Source organism: Salmo trutta, chromosome 30 (assembly GCF_901001165.1).
Source record: "Salmo trutta chromosome 30, fSalTru1.1, whole genome shotgun sequence".
Classification (NCBI taxonomy): Eukaryota; Metazoa; Chordata; class Actinopteri; order Salmoniformes; family Salmonidae; genus Salmo; species Salmo trutta.
The window spans coordinates 13,691,922-13,708,997 of record NC_042986.1 but is presented as its reverse complement, the minus strand read 5'-3'; the positions used below and the strand labels follow the sequence as shown (position 1 = coordinate 13,708,997).

The window sequence follows — 17,076 nt, the reverse complement described above, 5'->3', positions numbered from 1 at the left end:
AAGTGTGTCAACACAAGCTGCCTAGCGAGTTCATAATGAAACAAGACAAAGTATTGCAATTATTTATGCATGCAAGATATGGCTACTTGTGTAGGATATTTTCTTTGGAATTGCATTTGTTTGTTTTGCCTTTGTTTTAATGGGAAGACATTTGAATTTCATTTTAGTTAATGTGTAATAACAAAGGGCTCAAAGTCAAACCGATTGTTTAATATAGCGGAATGTATTTGCCCTCTGCTATGATGGTGGCATTTACTCTCAGGTGTCATGAAAGGTGAACATAGGAAGCAAGTGTACGTCTTTTAAGATTCAAGACTATTCGTTTGTTATTAAAGCAAGAAACCCGGACTGATAAGAAAGGTCTCAATACTTCAAAGCAACTTCCTGTCTTTATCCAGTCTCCGGCATCAAAAAACACAAGTAGTAGTACTGCTTTTGAATCAAATAGCACTTGACAAGTAGAAGCAATGTAGTACAAGCCACAAAGCTAGGTGTTGATGCCATATTGCATTCATTTACCCAGTCCTTTCTTATCAGTGAGCTGTAATAGACTGGATATTGAAAATGAAACAATTAAGTGTGTGGATATAAGGCAATTGCATTTGTGTGCATGTTGTGTGTATTGTAAATGAAGATGGGGGAGGTGGAATGAATCATGTTACTGTATTCATAATTAGGTCTACCTTATTCTTTCAATTAGTTCTAAGTGAGCAATAATGCACAGATGGGTGTTGAGACCCATACAGTGTATGAGCATACTATGTTGTTTGAGTTTTGCATGCTGATCAAAGTTGTTTTGCCTGTTAATCATACTTTAGTGTGTATGCATTTCCACCTGTAGCCATGGTATCAGTTGGACAGCAAACATTAGTGTACTGTGCTCTCCTTTTCTTTTCCATTAGAAATTCTTGTTTTGACCATGAGCAACTGGACACTACTCAATACAAAATGAGTTATCAATGGAATGGAATATTGGGAATATGTATGCATGCAATTTAGTTATAGAGCCAAAGATATTTCCACCACTCTTAAATGAGTTGTTAAAAAAATTAAATGTGATTGTTCCCGACTATGGGAGTGTAATATAATCTAGCAATAAATCACTGCTTTCAGAAGTTGTGGCATGTAGCAAGCTGTTCAGCTCACCTTTGGGATTTGCTCAAGTTAGAAAACGTTGTCAGGTGTAGAGCTGTAGGAACTCTTGTTAAGAATGCCTTGGTTTGTCGCTATGTAGCAAGTGATGTGCAGGGGTGGGTGGGATGCGGCCTTTTCAAAGGGAAACCAAAGCACAAGCAACGAGAGCAGGGTGTTGGTATCTGGGCCAGTTATTAATAACGACACAGAGAGGAAATAGTTAAAATACCTATTTTCCTATTATTACTAGGATTACAAATCTCCCATTCACTACCATATCCATGACAATCAAATCACAAAAAAATAAAAACAATTACTTGCATATTGCATGATACTTAACCTAACCAGAACAATATCAATTGATTGTTGAGGACATGAAATAAAGTTCACTAAAAGCCCCACTTCCTTGTTAATCATTCAGCTATCTAGCCTTGTATACAGAAACAGGCTTGGCCTGGTGCAGAGTCTCATGACTACAATTGGGGCTTATGCAACAGTGGTTGAGACTAATTGGTTGTTTGTGTGTGTAACATTATCCTCTGGCTGGTCTCATGACTGTAGTTCTCTACAGAGCCAGAAACATGAGGCAGAGCTGAGACTGGGATTGCTGGGCAGATTTGACACTGCCCTTATGGTAAACTGGCTGGTTGTGTGTACTTTTACATGCACAGTATATTCCTTAATTTCAACACCTAGAAATCCCAGACTATCAAAATCCTATCATGTACAGTCATCCAGGACATTGAGACAGGAGGCTGATCTGCCAGGAATAGATTACCAGTGACTTTGAAATTTTTCATCTGTTTTTGAATAAAGCTAGTCAGTTTCCAAACTCTTTACACACCACAAGTAAAAACAAACACATGACACCAAGTGTTATTAAAATCATTTATTGGTTTTCCATTTGTTCTCCTAAGCTTCTTTCTCCCATTTGCCCCATCCCACTATAGTTTCCCAAATGCATCCAACTTCCATGGCTCTTCCCTGGTTTCACACAGTCTCCTACACCCGCTTTGATCAGAAACAACCAGATGTTCCACAAGACAAACAAAGAAAAAAAACAAAAAGACATGAAACCCAAGAGACAAAAGCAAGGCATATAAAATTGAAGTAAAAGTCAAGCATTGATTATTTTGTTTTTGAAGTGAGCAGGGCCCCACTGATGCGACACAAAATGGAGTGTTGATAATCCTAAATTAAAGCAGACAAGGAAAGCTGCTATGGGCCTCGGACCAACTGCTGCTATGGCCTGAGAGAGCTTGAGTCAGTCAAAGCAAACATCCACTTAGCAGCAGAAGAAGCCCATAAAAATGGGCAATAGATTTATTTACAAGACAGCCAGAGTACATACAGCTACTTCATTGTAAGAGTAACTTTCAAAACATGTAAAACTGAAATATGGTGATGAGCGAGGTTGGTTGGAAGTCACAGCTGTATGACTGAGCAATATGGTTGGGTAGAGCTCATACATTCAAGCTATACATATTTATAACTATATACACAAAGTATAAATAAAACTACAAATGATGTACCCACTATAGGATTATCCTCTCTATACATTACATGGTTATTCAGTCAACACCCAAAACTTCTAATAAAAAGGACAAAATCAAAATAGGGGTTTTCCTATTTCTAAGAACAAGATTCCAAACTAGCAAGTGCTCATTTTGGAGTAGCAGCTCAAATCACTGAAGCACTCTTCTGGGGCATAATTAAACAACATACATTATACACCAAAATAAGACAGGACCACAACAGATAAAAAGCCCTTCTTGGCTGCATACTTATGTTCAAGCACATACTAAAAGCAGAACGCCATGTCCTTCTCTCAATCCTTCAAATATATAAGTCTATGCCATTACTATCAGGCCTCTGGGTACTTCAGGCTACAACCAAAGGTCTTCGATCATATGCTCCTACCTACACATATCAATCCTACATTTTAGAAGATGCCCAGACAGAAAATTAAAGGAAAGAAAGTAAAACAAGTTGAATGACAACAAAAAAAGGTTATTTCGATCAGAGGTGTGTTCAAGGTTAAATCCATTGAAATCAGGGAATCTGGTGAGACAAAAAGATTTAAAGGGGCAGTACTTTTTTTAATAAATATTATTTTTTACTGATTTTCATTCTTCCTTGGATAAATTGAACATCTTCAATAGAAGTTAGATACTTTTACAAGGAAGGACCTTTTTCCTTTACTGGAGTGTAGCTACCGCTAGAGTATAGTCAGGGAGACATTGCATAGAGAAACGTGGTGAGGGTTTCAGGCAAAAACAAAATATATTTCCCTGTTGGTTTAGATTAGGCAAGACTTTCCAGACAATATTGAAGCTTCAGCAAACATCAGCAGCAAAATGTGACTCAAATTAAGTTACTTGCATCCTTACCAAGTTAGCTAAATTTGTAAAAAGTTTAATCTTGATGTCAAACTACCACTCAAGTTAAATATAGATGTAAGACATACTCAAGTGAAATCTCAATTTATGACCATATGTGATTACTCTAATTCCCCACATAAAATTACCTTTTTATTGTAGCCTGGAAACCAAACTGCTCAGAGTGAAACAATGGTAAAAACAGAGCACATCAGTTTGGATTGCATACTACTTTTTAAGCCCCTTGACATCTTCAATCAGTTGGTGCAGCCCTGTCCTCACAGGCACATGGGGAGGCTGATGAGATGGCAGCAGACTGCATTGGCCTACTGTACTATAAGTGGCTATACCGAGGTGGGAATTCACATTTTAAAATTCTGAACATACCAACTGCCTCTGTAGTGAACATTTTACAAAATCTGAGCACAGACATTCATTTTTGCAACACGCTCACTCATCACATATTGTAAGGAAGCTAGTTACAGTGCCTCCCAAAGACATGATTGACATGGGGAAAAGAGGGTGAGCTGTCAACAGATCATTGATGTTGATTGACCTGCTAGTTAGCTAGCTCCATTGTTTAATGATTGGGATTCATCTTCAATGCTCTTAAATAATAACGTAATATAATATTAATTATCTTCTAACTCAAGATATATGGCTGGCTAGTGGCTTTTGTGGATATTTTTGTATATGGTGATTAGCTAGCGTTGGGCTAGTAACTGAAAGGTTGCAAGTTCAAATCCCCGAGCTGACAAGGTACAAATCTGTCGATCTGCCCCTGAACAAGGCAGTTAACCCACTGTTCCTAGGCCGCCTTTGAAAATAAGAATTTGTTCTTAACTGACTTGCCTAGTTAAATAAAGGTAAAATAAAAAAATAGCGCCTAGACTGCCTGTGTTGCTGCCGACTGAGGAAGGGATGGAGTTGGGTCGGAGCGAGGATCCTTAATGCAGCCGCTCCTCTCCGTCCTTTTGCCTCTCTGCTGCACGTATCAGCCAACCAGACCAAATATTGATGATGTTAATTAAATGTTATGCTGCTGCGGTAGTACTGTTGACATTTACACACACTCGACCGGTGGCCACATCTCAAGCCATGCATGTTTGGAGACCAGCATACGCAATCTCAGTACTAGGGCAGTCTGGGATAAAGGTGCAACCTGGCACGCGCAAGCTCTGTACAGGGCAGCCCATCAGGGGCAGCCAACGGACGGGGTGGGTGAACTTGACAACGCCACACCGACTTGTGGGCAATGGGTTCAGATCAACAAAACTTTATTCAAAAAATGATACCACAACCCAAAGGGGCACTTGGCGAGTGGGAGGGACAGGAGCTGGGCATAGGTTGACTCCTATCTGCGCTAAATCATGTAAATATTAAAAAAAGCCCTTTTTGGATTAATAAAAAAAAAAAGTGTGCCGTCTCTTTGAATCTCTTCCATGGGGATGGGGGCGAGGTTAGCTTTAATTTGAAATACGCCATGCAAGTGACGCGACAAGTAGCCTTGTAGTTTAACTTTTCTAGGCTTTTTGAATGGTCTTCAAATGAGCAAAAACGTAGCGCAATGGTCGTTTTAATGAATTTGACGATATAATCTTGAAGCCCATTCAAAAGACCAGGGACATGAACACAGAAGTATGATGTAGGAACGCATCACTTGCACACGGTATTTCCTCCCCCTCATCTTCTTCAGCCGGACTTACTGGCCCCCACCAGGGTCATGAGTCCGTCTGTGCTCATGGACTTGGGGCGCTCCAGAGGGAAGCCCAGGGCTCGGCTCCAGATAAGTTGGGCCAGCACACCCAGGGCTCGGGACACACCAAACAGCACAGTGTAATAGTTCATCTCTGTCATCCCATAGTACTGTAGTGGACAAGGAGAGGTTGCAGAGGTGAGTTATGATTGAAAGGCTGAACTCACAGGTGCTAATATGTGCTGTGATGCTTTTGATTGAAACATCTGGCTAATAATGCTGACCAGTCAAAAAGCCCACTTACAAATTCAAGATGGGTCCAAAAAAACAGATCTGTATTACAAGACAATATATGCAGTACAATAGGACATTGTTAAGGAGAACACCTCATCTCTCTTACCTGCAGCAGCACTCCACTGTGGGCGTCGACGTTGGGCCAGGGGTTCTTGGCCTTGCCCTGCTCCAGCAGTACTGGGGGCACAATCTTGTAGAGCTGGTGCACCAGTTTGAACATGGGGTCGTTGGGCAGGTGCTTGAAGGCAAACTCCTGCTGGCATTGGTACCTGGGGTCAGTCTTCCTCAGGACAGCATGCCCATAGCCTGGCACCACCTATGGGGGTGAGAGAGGGTGTGAGGGGTGATTAGCAAGGTTTACCTTTCTCTCTGGGTTAACTGGTTCTTAACGCAAGGGATGTTTGAAACCGAGAAGCATTAACATGGGATTACTTATTGCAAATACTTTATGGAACTGAAAACCACGCTAGTGATGCCATATGGCCTCATAAGGCTGTTATGGTCACTGGTGGGTAAGGTAAGATGTGTCATAGTAGTGAAGCCAGATGTTTTGAGCCATCTCTTACCCTGCCAGACTTGAGTGTGTTCCAGATGTAATCCCTCATCTTCTCATCAGACACCTCCCCTCCCATCTCCTTCTGCAGGGCCGTCAGCCACACCAGCACCTCCTACAGGGCACACAGAGAAACACATCAGAAACACTAATAACCTCAACAAAGCTAAAACAGAAATACTATTCTAAACGCCTCAGTGACTGCTGTTGTGCTTATGATGTTAACAAGGATCATGTCTATCCACTCATGACTCCAAGAGAGAGCAGGTCAGTGAGTCAAGAGGATGTGAATTCTAGTGGCACAGAGGACAGGATTGACAGACCTGGTTGGCCAGCCCATGCAGAGGTCCAGCCAGCCCGTTCAGAGCAGCACTGAAGGAGAGGTAAGGGTCAGAGAGAGCACTGCCCACCAGGTGACTGGTGTGGGCACTGACGTTACCTCCCTCGTGGTCACTAAAACAGGAACCCCAGAGACATTTGGTTACTGTGTTATTCATCACAAAATTGGAATTGACAGTAAATGACTAACGTTTATACAGACCTATACTCAAATACAGATTTATCCAAGACATCATTTTGAATTGTGTCTAACATAGAATTGTTGTCCTGTCAAGTGCAATATATGAACACTAGAGGGCAGAAAATATAAATTTTTGAGGGTTTCACAATTCTCTATCCTTCAATGTCAGAATTTAATAGACAAAATGGCTGCCCCCCCAAAAGTCAAATAAATCAAGGACATAATGGTTAATAATAATAATATGAATATATGGGTTTTGTACAGCGCGTTTCAATGACCAGGGCCTGAAACTAACCTTTGTCCACTAACCACTGTGGCAGGTAAATTTAAGAAATCCACCATCCACCCATATTTTTGTTGCCCTAATTACACCAACAAAATATATAAATAAAAATGAGCATGCTTAGTAATGTTTCTAAAACAATAAATTGTATTACTAGTAAGAAGTGACCAGAGCCTTTTAACCAAAATCTAGTAAAAAAAAAAAAAGAAACTCACTTGACTTCTCCTCTACTAGCACTGACCTTGCTGAAAGCTACTTTATAGTGGAAAAAAATGTACTTACTATGACTCAGATATGTGGTTGTCCCACCTAGCTTTCTTAAGATCAATGCACTATGTCGCTCTGGATAAGTGTCTGCTAAAATGACTAAAATATACATTTAATAAGACAGAAATCTTCAGCTGCCCCTTTAAGGGAGGGGGTTACAGTGGCAACAAGGGCACTGGAGCCACTTGAAGCTCTATCATAGTCCAACACATGTATGCCTACACACAACAGTGTTCTAGAATATTGGACCGTTGGCGTTCATACCTTTCGAATTCTCAGCACAGCTCAAGTCATGTCTCCAACCGTCACCACATTCAAATTAGTTTTTTTTTTGTTCTTTGTTTTTTTTATCCTCTTATGTTTGTTGTGTAGTAAATATATCCGTTTTGATTTTCATTGTTTTAATTATTTTTTAGGCTCGAGTCGTCAGTCACAGCGTGCCTGTGAGATAATCTGACTAGTAGCCGATGCATCTTCGCTAGCAGTTGCAGAAAACTCAAACATAGAAAACAACCTCGCTTGTGAACAAAACAATGTAAATAGCCGAGAAACACTCCCTTTAGTAGACTTTAGTAAATTAGACCAACTTTAATGCCTGTGAGAAGCTCTTCTAAAAATTCATCTTCAGTGCACACAGCTTCCCAACCAGGCAGTGTTGCTGCGTGAAGTGGGATATACATTATAGAACTCGTAGTTCTTCGTGTGATGAAACACAGCCATGAAACAAAAGGACAAACACTTTGAAAACAGCTAAATGAGCTCATACTTAACTTCTAACTCTATTTTACGTGAAATGCTTCACTGTGTAACCCTGAGCACACCACCCTCCAACATGGCTGGTGAAATAGGCATCTTACCCGCCAATGCCAAAATCTACCCGCATTTGGCATGCGTTCATTTTTGGCCCTGTCAATGGCCCAAATACACCTAGATGGTAATAATCGTTGACATGTACATCCTTAATACTGGCTTCCCAGACAGTTTAAACCTAGTCCTGAAAAGAATAACCTACTTAAAATTGAATTTCTTCAGCTTAATCTGAAACTGGGCCATAGTACAATACCTGTGGATGGTAAGGTAGAGCCTCATTAGTTCAGTGAACTCAGCAGAGTCGCTGTAGCCCAGCATGTTGGCGAAGTTAGCGGACCAGTCCAGGTTGGAGTCGATGGCGCCAATGCTGCTGCCCTCACGGTACAGGTTACGGTAGATCTTAGCAGCAACACACGGCAACTTGGCAATCAAGTCCATGGAGTCCTCATAGATGAACTGGAATAGAGTAGGTAGTTTAATCAACAGTCAGTAGACTGTCTCCCACAGGATCTAATTGAACGACATGATAAATTACCACAATTACCCCTGCAAGTGTAGTTTATTTTCTGTTGACGTTTCAGTCTGTGAGCTTTTTCTAGACTGTGTCGAATTCTGGGGCTGTAATTCCTTGCACCCCGCAAGAAACGGTGTTGATTTATTTTAGCCTATCTTATTCTAACCAGGAAGTCAAGGAAAATATGAATATGCTCTTTTTCAAGGGAGACCTGGTGTGCATGTTAACATTTACCATTAAAGAATGAACAGACACTTGAAAAGCACTTTAGTGAGGATGACTCATCCATCCAGCATCACCCTCTGCTTTAATGTATTTACCCACACCTGACTGTACTGCATGTAGTGTAATGAATGCAAACCTGGGTTTTAAAATGGTATTTTACATTTTTCAAATACTTTGATCGTCAGCTTTAGCCCGCCTGGAGGGCCAGATGTGTGAGGTTTACACCTTCGGGACTATTCTGTTATTCATTTTGCCAGGCAAGCTCAATCAAAACACAGCCAAAGTATTTGAAAGATTTCAAATACTAGGTCTGTGAAGAACCTGTGTGTATGTGTGTGTGTGTGTGTGTGACTCACCTCCCAGTACTTGGCCTTGTTGACGCCCTCAGAGTAGGCCCGTGCAAAGCTGCTCTCGCTGTTCAGAGCTGTGATGGCAGCGCTGAACTGGGACATGGGGTGCAGGTTGGTGGGGAAGTTATCTAGCATGGTGACCACGTGGGAGGGGAGTGCTGCCCGCTTAGCCCATTCTTTGGACAACCAGCTCACCTGAAAAGATGGGATGCAAATAGGACTGGCGAGTTCAAATAGGGACAATAAAAATGCCACAAGTCAGAACGGAAATGTTCTTTAATCCCAAACACTATAAATCCCCGCCACTTGGCTACGGTTGTAGAACTTCAATGTGAGTCATCAGGAACAAAAAGTAAAACTCAATTGTTGCAATGCCTTCCTCCTAAACCATAAAATAACTTTTTTGTAGTATGTAATGACATAGGAAATTCTTCTAGCTGAGACATATGAGGGTCAAATTAGACCTCTTGAGGTGGCTTCAAGACAGTGCTGTAGCAAACACTACTTCTGGTAGTTTTTCTGAATACAGTTCTCAGTTTCATTACAAGGAAGGAAATAAAAAAAAGTTGATTGGGCATCTTTGTGTGTGTGATATATATATATATATATATTTTTTTTTTACTTGAGTAGACTGATTCCTCCCATTCTAACCCTAGCCCATCCAGTGTTAGCCCCTTCTCACCTGTTCCTCTGTGGGGACCTGTCCTGTGACCAGCAGCCAAAAGAGGCCCTCAGGCAGTGGCTCCTGACCTCCTGGAGCCTTGGGCAACAGCTGCTGACACTCTGGAATGCTGTAGCCCCGGAAACGGATTCCCTGAAGGAACAGGACGTACAAGGAGTCATGCTTAATATGGTCATCATATATGGCAAAAGAGCGTAGTCTAAAATGATGGCACAACAAACCACAACAAAGGGGCAGTAGTTACTGTAAATGCAGCTTTATCAACAGAATTATTTGGAATATCTTAACATTCTAGGGCTCTTAACTGCCACCAGCTGAGGTTACTGGAGGACCAGTGAGATAACACTTCCATTGACACAGATTTATTTTACAATTCACTGCATGTAAGCAGAGGCAATTTAGATAAGTGCCTATATGGCTTATACACAAGGGTCAATGGTGCTCAGCGTCGACACTTCAATCATTCTGTGGGTGTTACTGTTTAATGGATTATGTGTGTTGTGAGGACAGGAAACACACCTCATCAGGATCCAGCACTGAGGTCTCGTACACCAGACCCTTCATGCCCCTCATCCCACCATAGACCTGTAAAACAACACACAAACACAAATTACATTCTATACTGAAAGCTCAATTAAGGCTAGACTGACTTGCTCTTTGATCAGTCCAGAAATAGCATGTCTCTCTAAAATCAAATGCGTAATCAGGTGAACCATGACCCTAATCCTTCTGCATTCTTCAAAGCCATAATAAGGGTGAAGAGGTCATGTGAGTGATAAACATGTGTGAATGACACAGGCAAAGCGGAGGTGTGTGTGACCCTTGAGTGAGCCTTCTGTAATAAATGGTGTGTGAGGCAAGAGCTGTGACTCAGCTTTGACTGTGCTCAGATGGCAGGGAACTGGCTTAGACATGTGACATCACATGACCTCTAGTATGCTAAAAGGGAGATGGCTGAAGGGCAACATCAGACCCAATCTGGTGGAATTTAGAAAACGGTTTTACCATGATTTCTCTGATCTGTATGTGGTTTATTTCTTCATCAAAATCCTTTCTGATTCTCTTGTATGGTTTTACCAACATCAGGTTTTGAGTTAATGAATATGGGTCAGTTACTTACCATATCAACAGTGATCGATCCAATGTTGGTTTTTCCATACTGCTGTTTGAAGCTCTTGATCCTACTTTGTTCTTTCGGAATAAGGTCTGTTAGAACATCCTTTAGATTCTGCAAAAACACAGACATGTCTCACTAAAAGCTCAGTCAAAAATCACATCAATTTAAAAACAGCCTATATAAAAGACAACTACAGAGAACCTCTGTGTTAGTCAAACAAACATTAGATCCAAAACATTCACTTGAAAGACACTGGTTTATAAAGTTATCAGCATGGTGCATAATGGCAGAGAGAACAGAGGAAAACCATCTTTTTGTCAACCCCTATTAAAAAACAGATTAACATCATGCTTTACTAACAATGATGATAATAAAGGGCAAATTGATGAGTTCTCTTGAAGAGGTAGTCTGATAGTACTTACTGTTGAGGAGCTGGCATGTCTGGACGCCACAATGATGCAGGTGGCATTCTGCAGAGGAAAATGCAAGTATCAGAAAACATCAGCCTGAGTGTATATGGTCGAAAACCAGAGCTGTCTGCTTTCCAATTTCCAAACTGTAATATCTACTAAAACTAGGCCTAATTGAATCATTGAGCTGACAGTATCATGAAATTCTGATTGCTTGCTGCTCCTCAAGTAGCCTATATCCCGAGTCGCGCAGCGGTCTAAGGCACTGCATCGCAGTGCTAGAGGCGTCACTACAAACACCCTGGTTCGAATCCAGGCTGTATCACAACCGGCCGTGATTGGGAGTCCCATAGTGTGGCGCACAATTGGCCCAGCGTCGTCCGGATTTGGCCGGTGTAGGCCGTCATTGTAAATAAGAATTTGTTCTTAACTGACTTGCCCCCCAAGTTCATATTTTTTATTGTTGGACATAAAAGACTGTAAAAACACCTGCAAATCATCCCCAAGCTATTTTAATTTTGGAAATCTGTTACAAAGTATTCCCACGCATAATAAAGATATGTAATTGTGTTCCGGCCCCCTGACCATCCGCTCGAGAACAAAAATAATAATCGGCCCGCCACTGAATGTAGTTGATGAGCCCTGGCCTAGATATTCAACTCCAGAGCAGTGCCGTTCCTGGATTATTGATAGGGCAATCAACATCATTACTGATTTAACATCAACTGTGGCTTTACACAAAGACTTCAGCTACAATCCAACATCAACCATAGAAAAATCTAAAAGAGGCCTGTGTGGAGTATCTGAGAAGGACTGCTCTGTATGCAAGCCATCTGACCCACTGTGTGCTGAAGGAAAAAAGCAGGACATGACTTTTTAAATAGTAGCACAATCATGGATGACAGTCAGGAGGACAAGGAATCCTTGGCAGAGAACGCACAAAGAGATTGGAGAAGGGATAAGAGGACCGTCTGGCAGAACTGAAATAGACAAGGTATTGAACAGGCTAGCCAACAAACCTTTACAAGACAACGCTGACAAAGGAACTAGGAAGAAATGCAACCAAGTTTCTGAATGGGCAAGGACGGTCTTAAATCACTATACATATGTCTAATTACAACATGTAACATTTGAAGTGGTCTGCTTTAATGAATTATATATTCTCTTGGATAGGCCTACTGGGAGGCATACTGAGATGTCCTACAAATTCCCTCAAATGACAGTCCCTGAACATCAAATTCTAGCTGATATAATGGCATAGGGTTCTGGTAAAACAAAGACATTTCACAGATTCCTAACGGCAATGCTCAGATAATCGACAAGGAATTTCCACTCTGTACAATGTTCAGAGAAACAATATCCTGAGGCATCATCTCTGTCTGAGGAGTTGAAGGTGCACAGTCCAAAGAAGGTGGCACAAAGAAGATGATTATTGTGATGTGTCAGCTGTCTTGGCAATAGAAAGATCTGGGCAGGAGGCTAATTGATTAAGCAGTACTGTAGGTTACAATCTGACGCCTAACCAGGAAGGTAGCAGTGGCACCCAGGAATTAATACGGACCTCTGTGAAACAGACACAAGACAGAATTCTAATCAATGTGTGTTCTTAAGCGTGACACATGCATAGACCTATTACATAATTGGATAGCTAAATTAAAGGGACACTTCGGGATTTTGGCCATGAGGCCCTTTATCTACGTCCCCAGAGTCGGATGAACTCGTGGTAACCATTTTTACCATTCTTGTTACATAGCTAGCAAGATGGAGACTTAGCAACAATACAACACCTGGAAATGAACAAACCTAGATAGTTGCTGTTGTGTTGGCTAATAGCTATGAATGGACATGTTAGCGCTGAAGGTCAAATGAGGGGAATAAGTAAATGTGGATGGGCATGTTAACTAGCCAGCCAATTAACTTGCCACTGCTGGCAGTAATAGTAGCTAGCTATAAGAAATAGTAAAGATTTTGGATTATTCAAGCATGCAGTTTAACTTAATTCCATGTGAGAGGATAGATATCTAACTGTCAAAACATGACCCTCTGGCTATCTAATCGTAGCTAACTAGCCTGTGCCATCTCCTGTGTCAAATGACTAGCTCTCAGTTAACCTTAACAAACTGACGAAACGCGCCAGTGCCAACACAAAAAATCGTTTACAAGAAAGAGGACCATCGTTGCCAAGCACAAACTGTTTGGCGATGTGTAGCCACTACTAGCGTACATGAATGTGCTTGAAAATAACAACCAACATTTTTCCTGGCGAAAATGTAACTGTTAGCTAGCTAACGTTAGTTGTAGTTGAATTGCGAGCAAACTACTATAGTTACAGCTAACACTGACGCGTCCACTCTACTTGCGATATGTTCTTTGCCTCGTCTTACCTTTGAATTAAGGAGTCTTGGCGCTAGCCTGCTGATACCTGTAGTCAGAAAGGACATGGTGTCTGTGGAGAAAATATAATTTATTTTATTTCTGAAAGTCGCTGGTTGAAGGTGCCCCTACAGAAAAAGCACGACTGAAGGTTGAAGATGGATTGGGGCCCGCATGTAGGTGTATCGTTGATTGGATGGTGGTTGTAGCGAAATGTAACCTGATTGGTCAGTTGAGACTCGTGTGTCTCTATCAATCGAAACGATTGGCTAAGGCAGACGGAAAACTGGGGTAATGTTTAAGAACACGTTTCCGTTTCAGCCTGTCACAATTTAAATTAATTGAGTCAGAGTAAAACTGAAGATGTTAGAGAAACTCTGTGGTAAAACTATCATTCAAGTGTAACTCTGTGTTGTTGTATGTGTCGAACTGCTTTGCTTTATCTTGGCCAGGTCGCAATTGTAAATGAGAACTTGTTCTCAACTTGCCTACCTGGTTAAATAAAGGTGAAATAAATAAAAAGTATGGTCAGGGGATGTTTCTGGACAGGACCATATAAACTCCAGGTGTAGATCTGAATGAATTGGATACATATCAGCAATATGGGGAAAATAGACATCCATATTCTTTCCAGATCTATGGGTCACGGCTGTTGGGGTCTAGGGAGAGTAGGGTAAAAGCACCTGGCACCAACGAGACAGTTTCAAGAAATTCTGCATGACACAACAGACAGTTCACTATTTCAAACCTGGTACTTTGGCTGAGGCTCCACTTGTCCTCTCCAAAGCAGTCAGCGATGGGGAGCTTTTCCAGGAAACACACTAAACAATATTGCAAACAAGGACTTGATTCTTTATTGTAAGGGTTTAGTCAAACAAAAAAAAGGAAACATTTCAAGTCGGGCATTCAATTGCAAACAGACTACATGCAGTGAACCATTGATGTTCCATGGCTTTGATTGGGAGGTGTTAAACATTTGCAGTACACAATACAATGAACAACAAAGTATACATGACAATCAAATTAAATAAAGAAAAACATAACTAACTTCTGAAATAGACGTCCAAGAAATGTGCTTTTATCAAGTTATATTTTGTTGGGTTTGTTCATTCTGATTGTATCCATCCAAAGTTACCAAATACAACATGGAACTGTTGAAAAGAATCATGCAAAAAGCATGGTAAATACTAAGTCTATAACATCTGCAAGATTGGATACATCTCAGAATTTGCATGGTGAATGAATAGGCTTGTAAACATATAATGTATTTGGCACATTTACAGTGACAGTAGGCCCATTCTGTATATGCATTACATAACAGCATAACAGGCTGATTTTAACTGTAATACATTGAACCAAATTAGGATCTGCAGGATAACAAAACATAAAAGAATGATAAACCACTTTACTTCATGCAGCCATTACGACATGCATGTTTAGACTATTTTGTAAACATTATGTAGAATCAACATTAAGACCTGGCCACGGTCACTTCTTTGATAATGGATCAACACAATGTAAACAATCAGCGCAGACTCAATTCAAACAGCACAAACAAAATAAATGCTATATTCCCAAAGTTACTCATAAGTGGTACAGTAGGCTCGGCTGTGATCTGATATTCTTGGTCCATCGCCACTCCGGTGTTCTTGCTGTGGGAAGAGACTAGTGTCTAGTAGTAGTCTGACCTGCGGTAATGCATAGGAGAGTAGTCCTCACTTCTCAGTATGTCTCTTCAGTACCAGAGGTGGGAATACTCAGTCGTCCTCCTCATCCTCATCTGGCTCCTCTATGGAGGCCAGGAGGGGGTTGTGTCTCAGGCAGGTCTGGAGGTAGTGCACCAGGGTCTGTTGAAAATGCTGGATGCTGCGCTGCTCCCTCAGGGTGTGGCCCTCGTCTGGGTACAGCTGCAAGGAGTAGTTGGCCTCTACCTTCACCAGACGGCTCAGGAGCTCCGCACTGTGCTGGAAGTGAACCCGTGCTGCATGCCCAAAGCCAAACAAACAAACACACGAGACACAATAACACAAATGATCAAGTAAGCATTCAGGTATTCATCAGTAGAATTTAATATTTCAGAAAAAACATGGACAAATGTACAGTGGGGGAAAAAAGTATTTGATCCCCTGCTGATTTTGTACGTTTGCCCACTGACAAAGAAAGGATCAGCCTATACTTTTAATGTTAGGTTTATTTGAACAGTGAGAGACAGAATAACAACAAAAATATACAGAAAAACGCATGTCAGAAATGTTATAAATTGATTTGCATTTTAATGAGGGAAATAAGTATTTGACCCCCTCTCAATCAGAAAGATTTCTGGCTCCCAGGTGTCTTTTATACAGGTAACGAGCTGAGATTAGGAGCACTCTCTTAAAGGGAGTGCTCCTAACCACAGCTTGTTACATGTTAAAAAGACACCTGTCCACAGAAGCAATCAATCAATCAGATTCCAAACTCTCCACCATGGCCAAGACCAAAGAGCTCTCCAAGGATGTCAGGGACAAGATTGTAGACCTACACAAGGCTGGAATGGGCTACAAGTCCATCACCAAGCAGCTTGGTGAGAAGGTGACAACATTTGGTGCGATTATTCGCAAATGGAAGAAACACAAAAGAACTGTCAATATCCCTCGGCCTGGGGCTCCATGCAATATCTCACCTCGTGGAGTTGCAATGATCATGAGAACGGTGAGGAATCAGCCCAGAACTACACGGGAGGATCTTGTCAATGATCTCAAGGCAGCTGGGTGCATAGTCACCAAGAAAACAATTGGTAACACACTACGCCGAGAAGGACTGAAATCTTGCAGCGCCCGCAAGGTCCCCCTACTCAAGAATACATATACATGCCTGTCTGAAGTTTGCCAATGAACATCTGAATGACTCAGAGGACAACTGGTGAAAGTGTTGTGGTCAGATGAGACCAAAATGGAGCTCTTTGACATCAACTCAACTCGCCGTGTTTGGAGGAGGAGGAATGCTGCCTATGACCCCAAGAACACCATCTCTACCGTCAAACATGGAGGTGGAAACATTATGCTTTGGGGGTGTTTTTCTGCTAAGGGGACAGGACAACTTCACCGCATCAAAGGGACGATGGACGGGGCCATGTACCGTCAAATCTTGGGTGAGAACCTCCTTCCCTCAGCCAGGGCATTGAAAATGGGTCGTGGATGGGTATTCCAGCATGACAATGACCCAAAACACACAGCCAAGGCAACAAAGGAGTGGCTCAAGAAGAAGCACATTAAGGTCCTGGAGTGGCCTAGCCAGTCTCCAGACCTTAATCCCATAGAAAATCTGTGGAGGGAGCTGAAGGTTCGAGTTGCCAAACGTCAGCCTCGAAACCTTAATGACTTGGAGAAGATCTGCAAAGAGGAGTGGGACAAAATCCCTCCTGAGATGTGTGCAAACCTGGTGGCCAACTACAAGAAACGTCTGATCTCTGTGATTGCCAACAAGGGTTT

At 41.6% G+C, this 17,076-nt stretch overlaps 2 protein-coding genes across 4 annotated transcripts in view; both read right to left on the bottom strand.

The window, feature by feature from the left end:
- Positions 1-2,008: 2,008 nt before the first annotated feature.
- On the bottom strand, positions 2,009-13,798 carry cs (citrate synthase). The gene is made up of 11 exons (XM_029722834.1): positions 13,618-13,798; positions 11,246-11,293; positions 10,827-10,934; positions 10,226-10,291; positions 9,707-9,838; positions 9,031-9,219; positions 8,189-8,391; positions 6,379-6,508; positions 6,069-6,170; positions 5,609-5,818; positions 2,009-5,378 (listed from the first exon to the last, which is right to left on the bottom strand). The coding sequence occupies exons 1-11, from the start codon at positions 13,672-13,674 to the stop codon at positions 5,205-5,207; spliced, it is 1,419 nt and encodes a 472-aa protein (XP_029578694.1). The 5' UTR covers positions 13,675-13,798; the 3' UTR covers positions 2,009-5,204.
- A 639-nt stretch (positions 13,799-14,437) lies between these two features.
- The window catches only part of LOC115168000 (inactive dipeptidyl peptidase 10), a 39,213-nt gene continuing 36,574 nt past the window's right edge, over positions 14,438-17,076 (bottom strand). For all 3 annotated transcript variants that reach the window (XM_029722832.1, XM_029722831.1, XM_029722833.1), the window contains one exon: positions 14,438-15,587. In XM_029722832.1, coding sequence (XP_029578692.1) covers positions 15,364-15,587 — 224 coding nt within the window. In that variant the 3' untranslated portion in view covers positions 14,438-15,363. The remainder of the gene's footprint in view (positions 15,588-17,076) is intronic.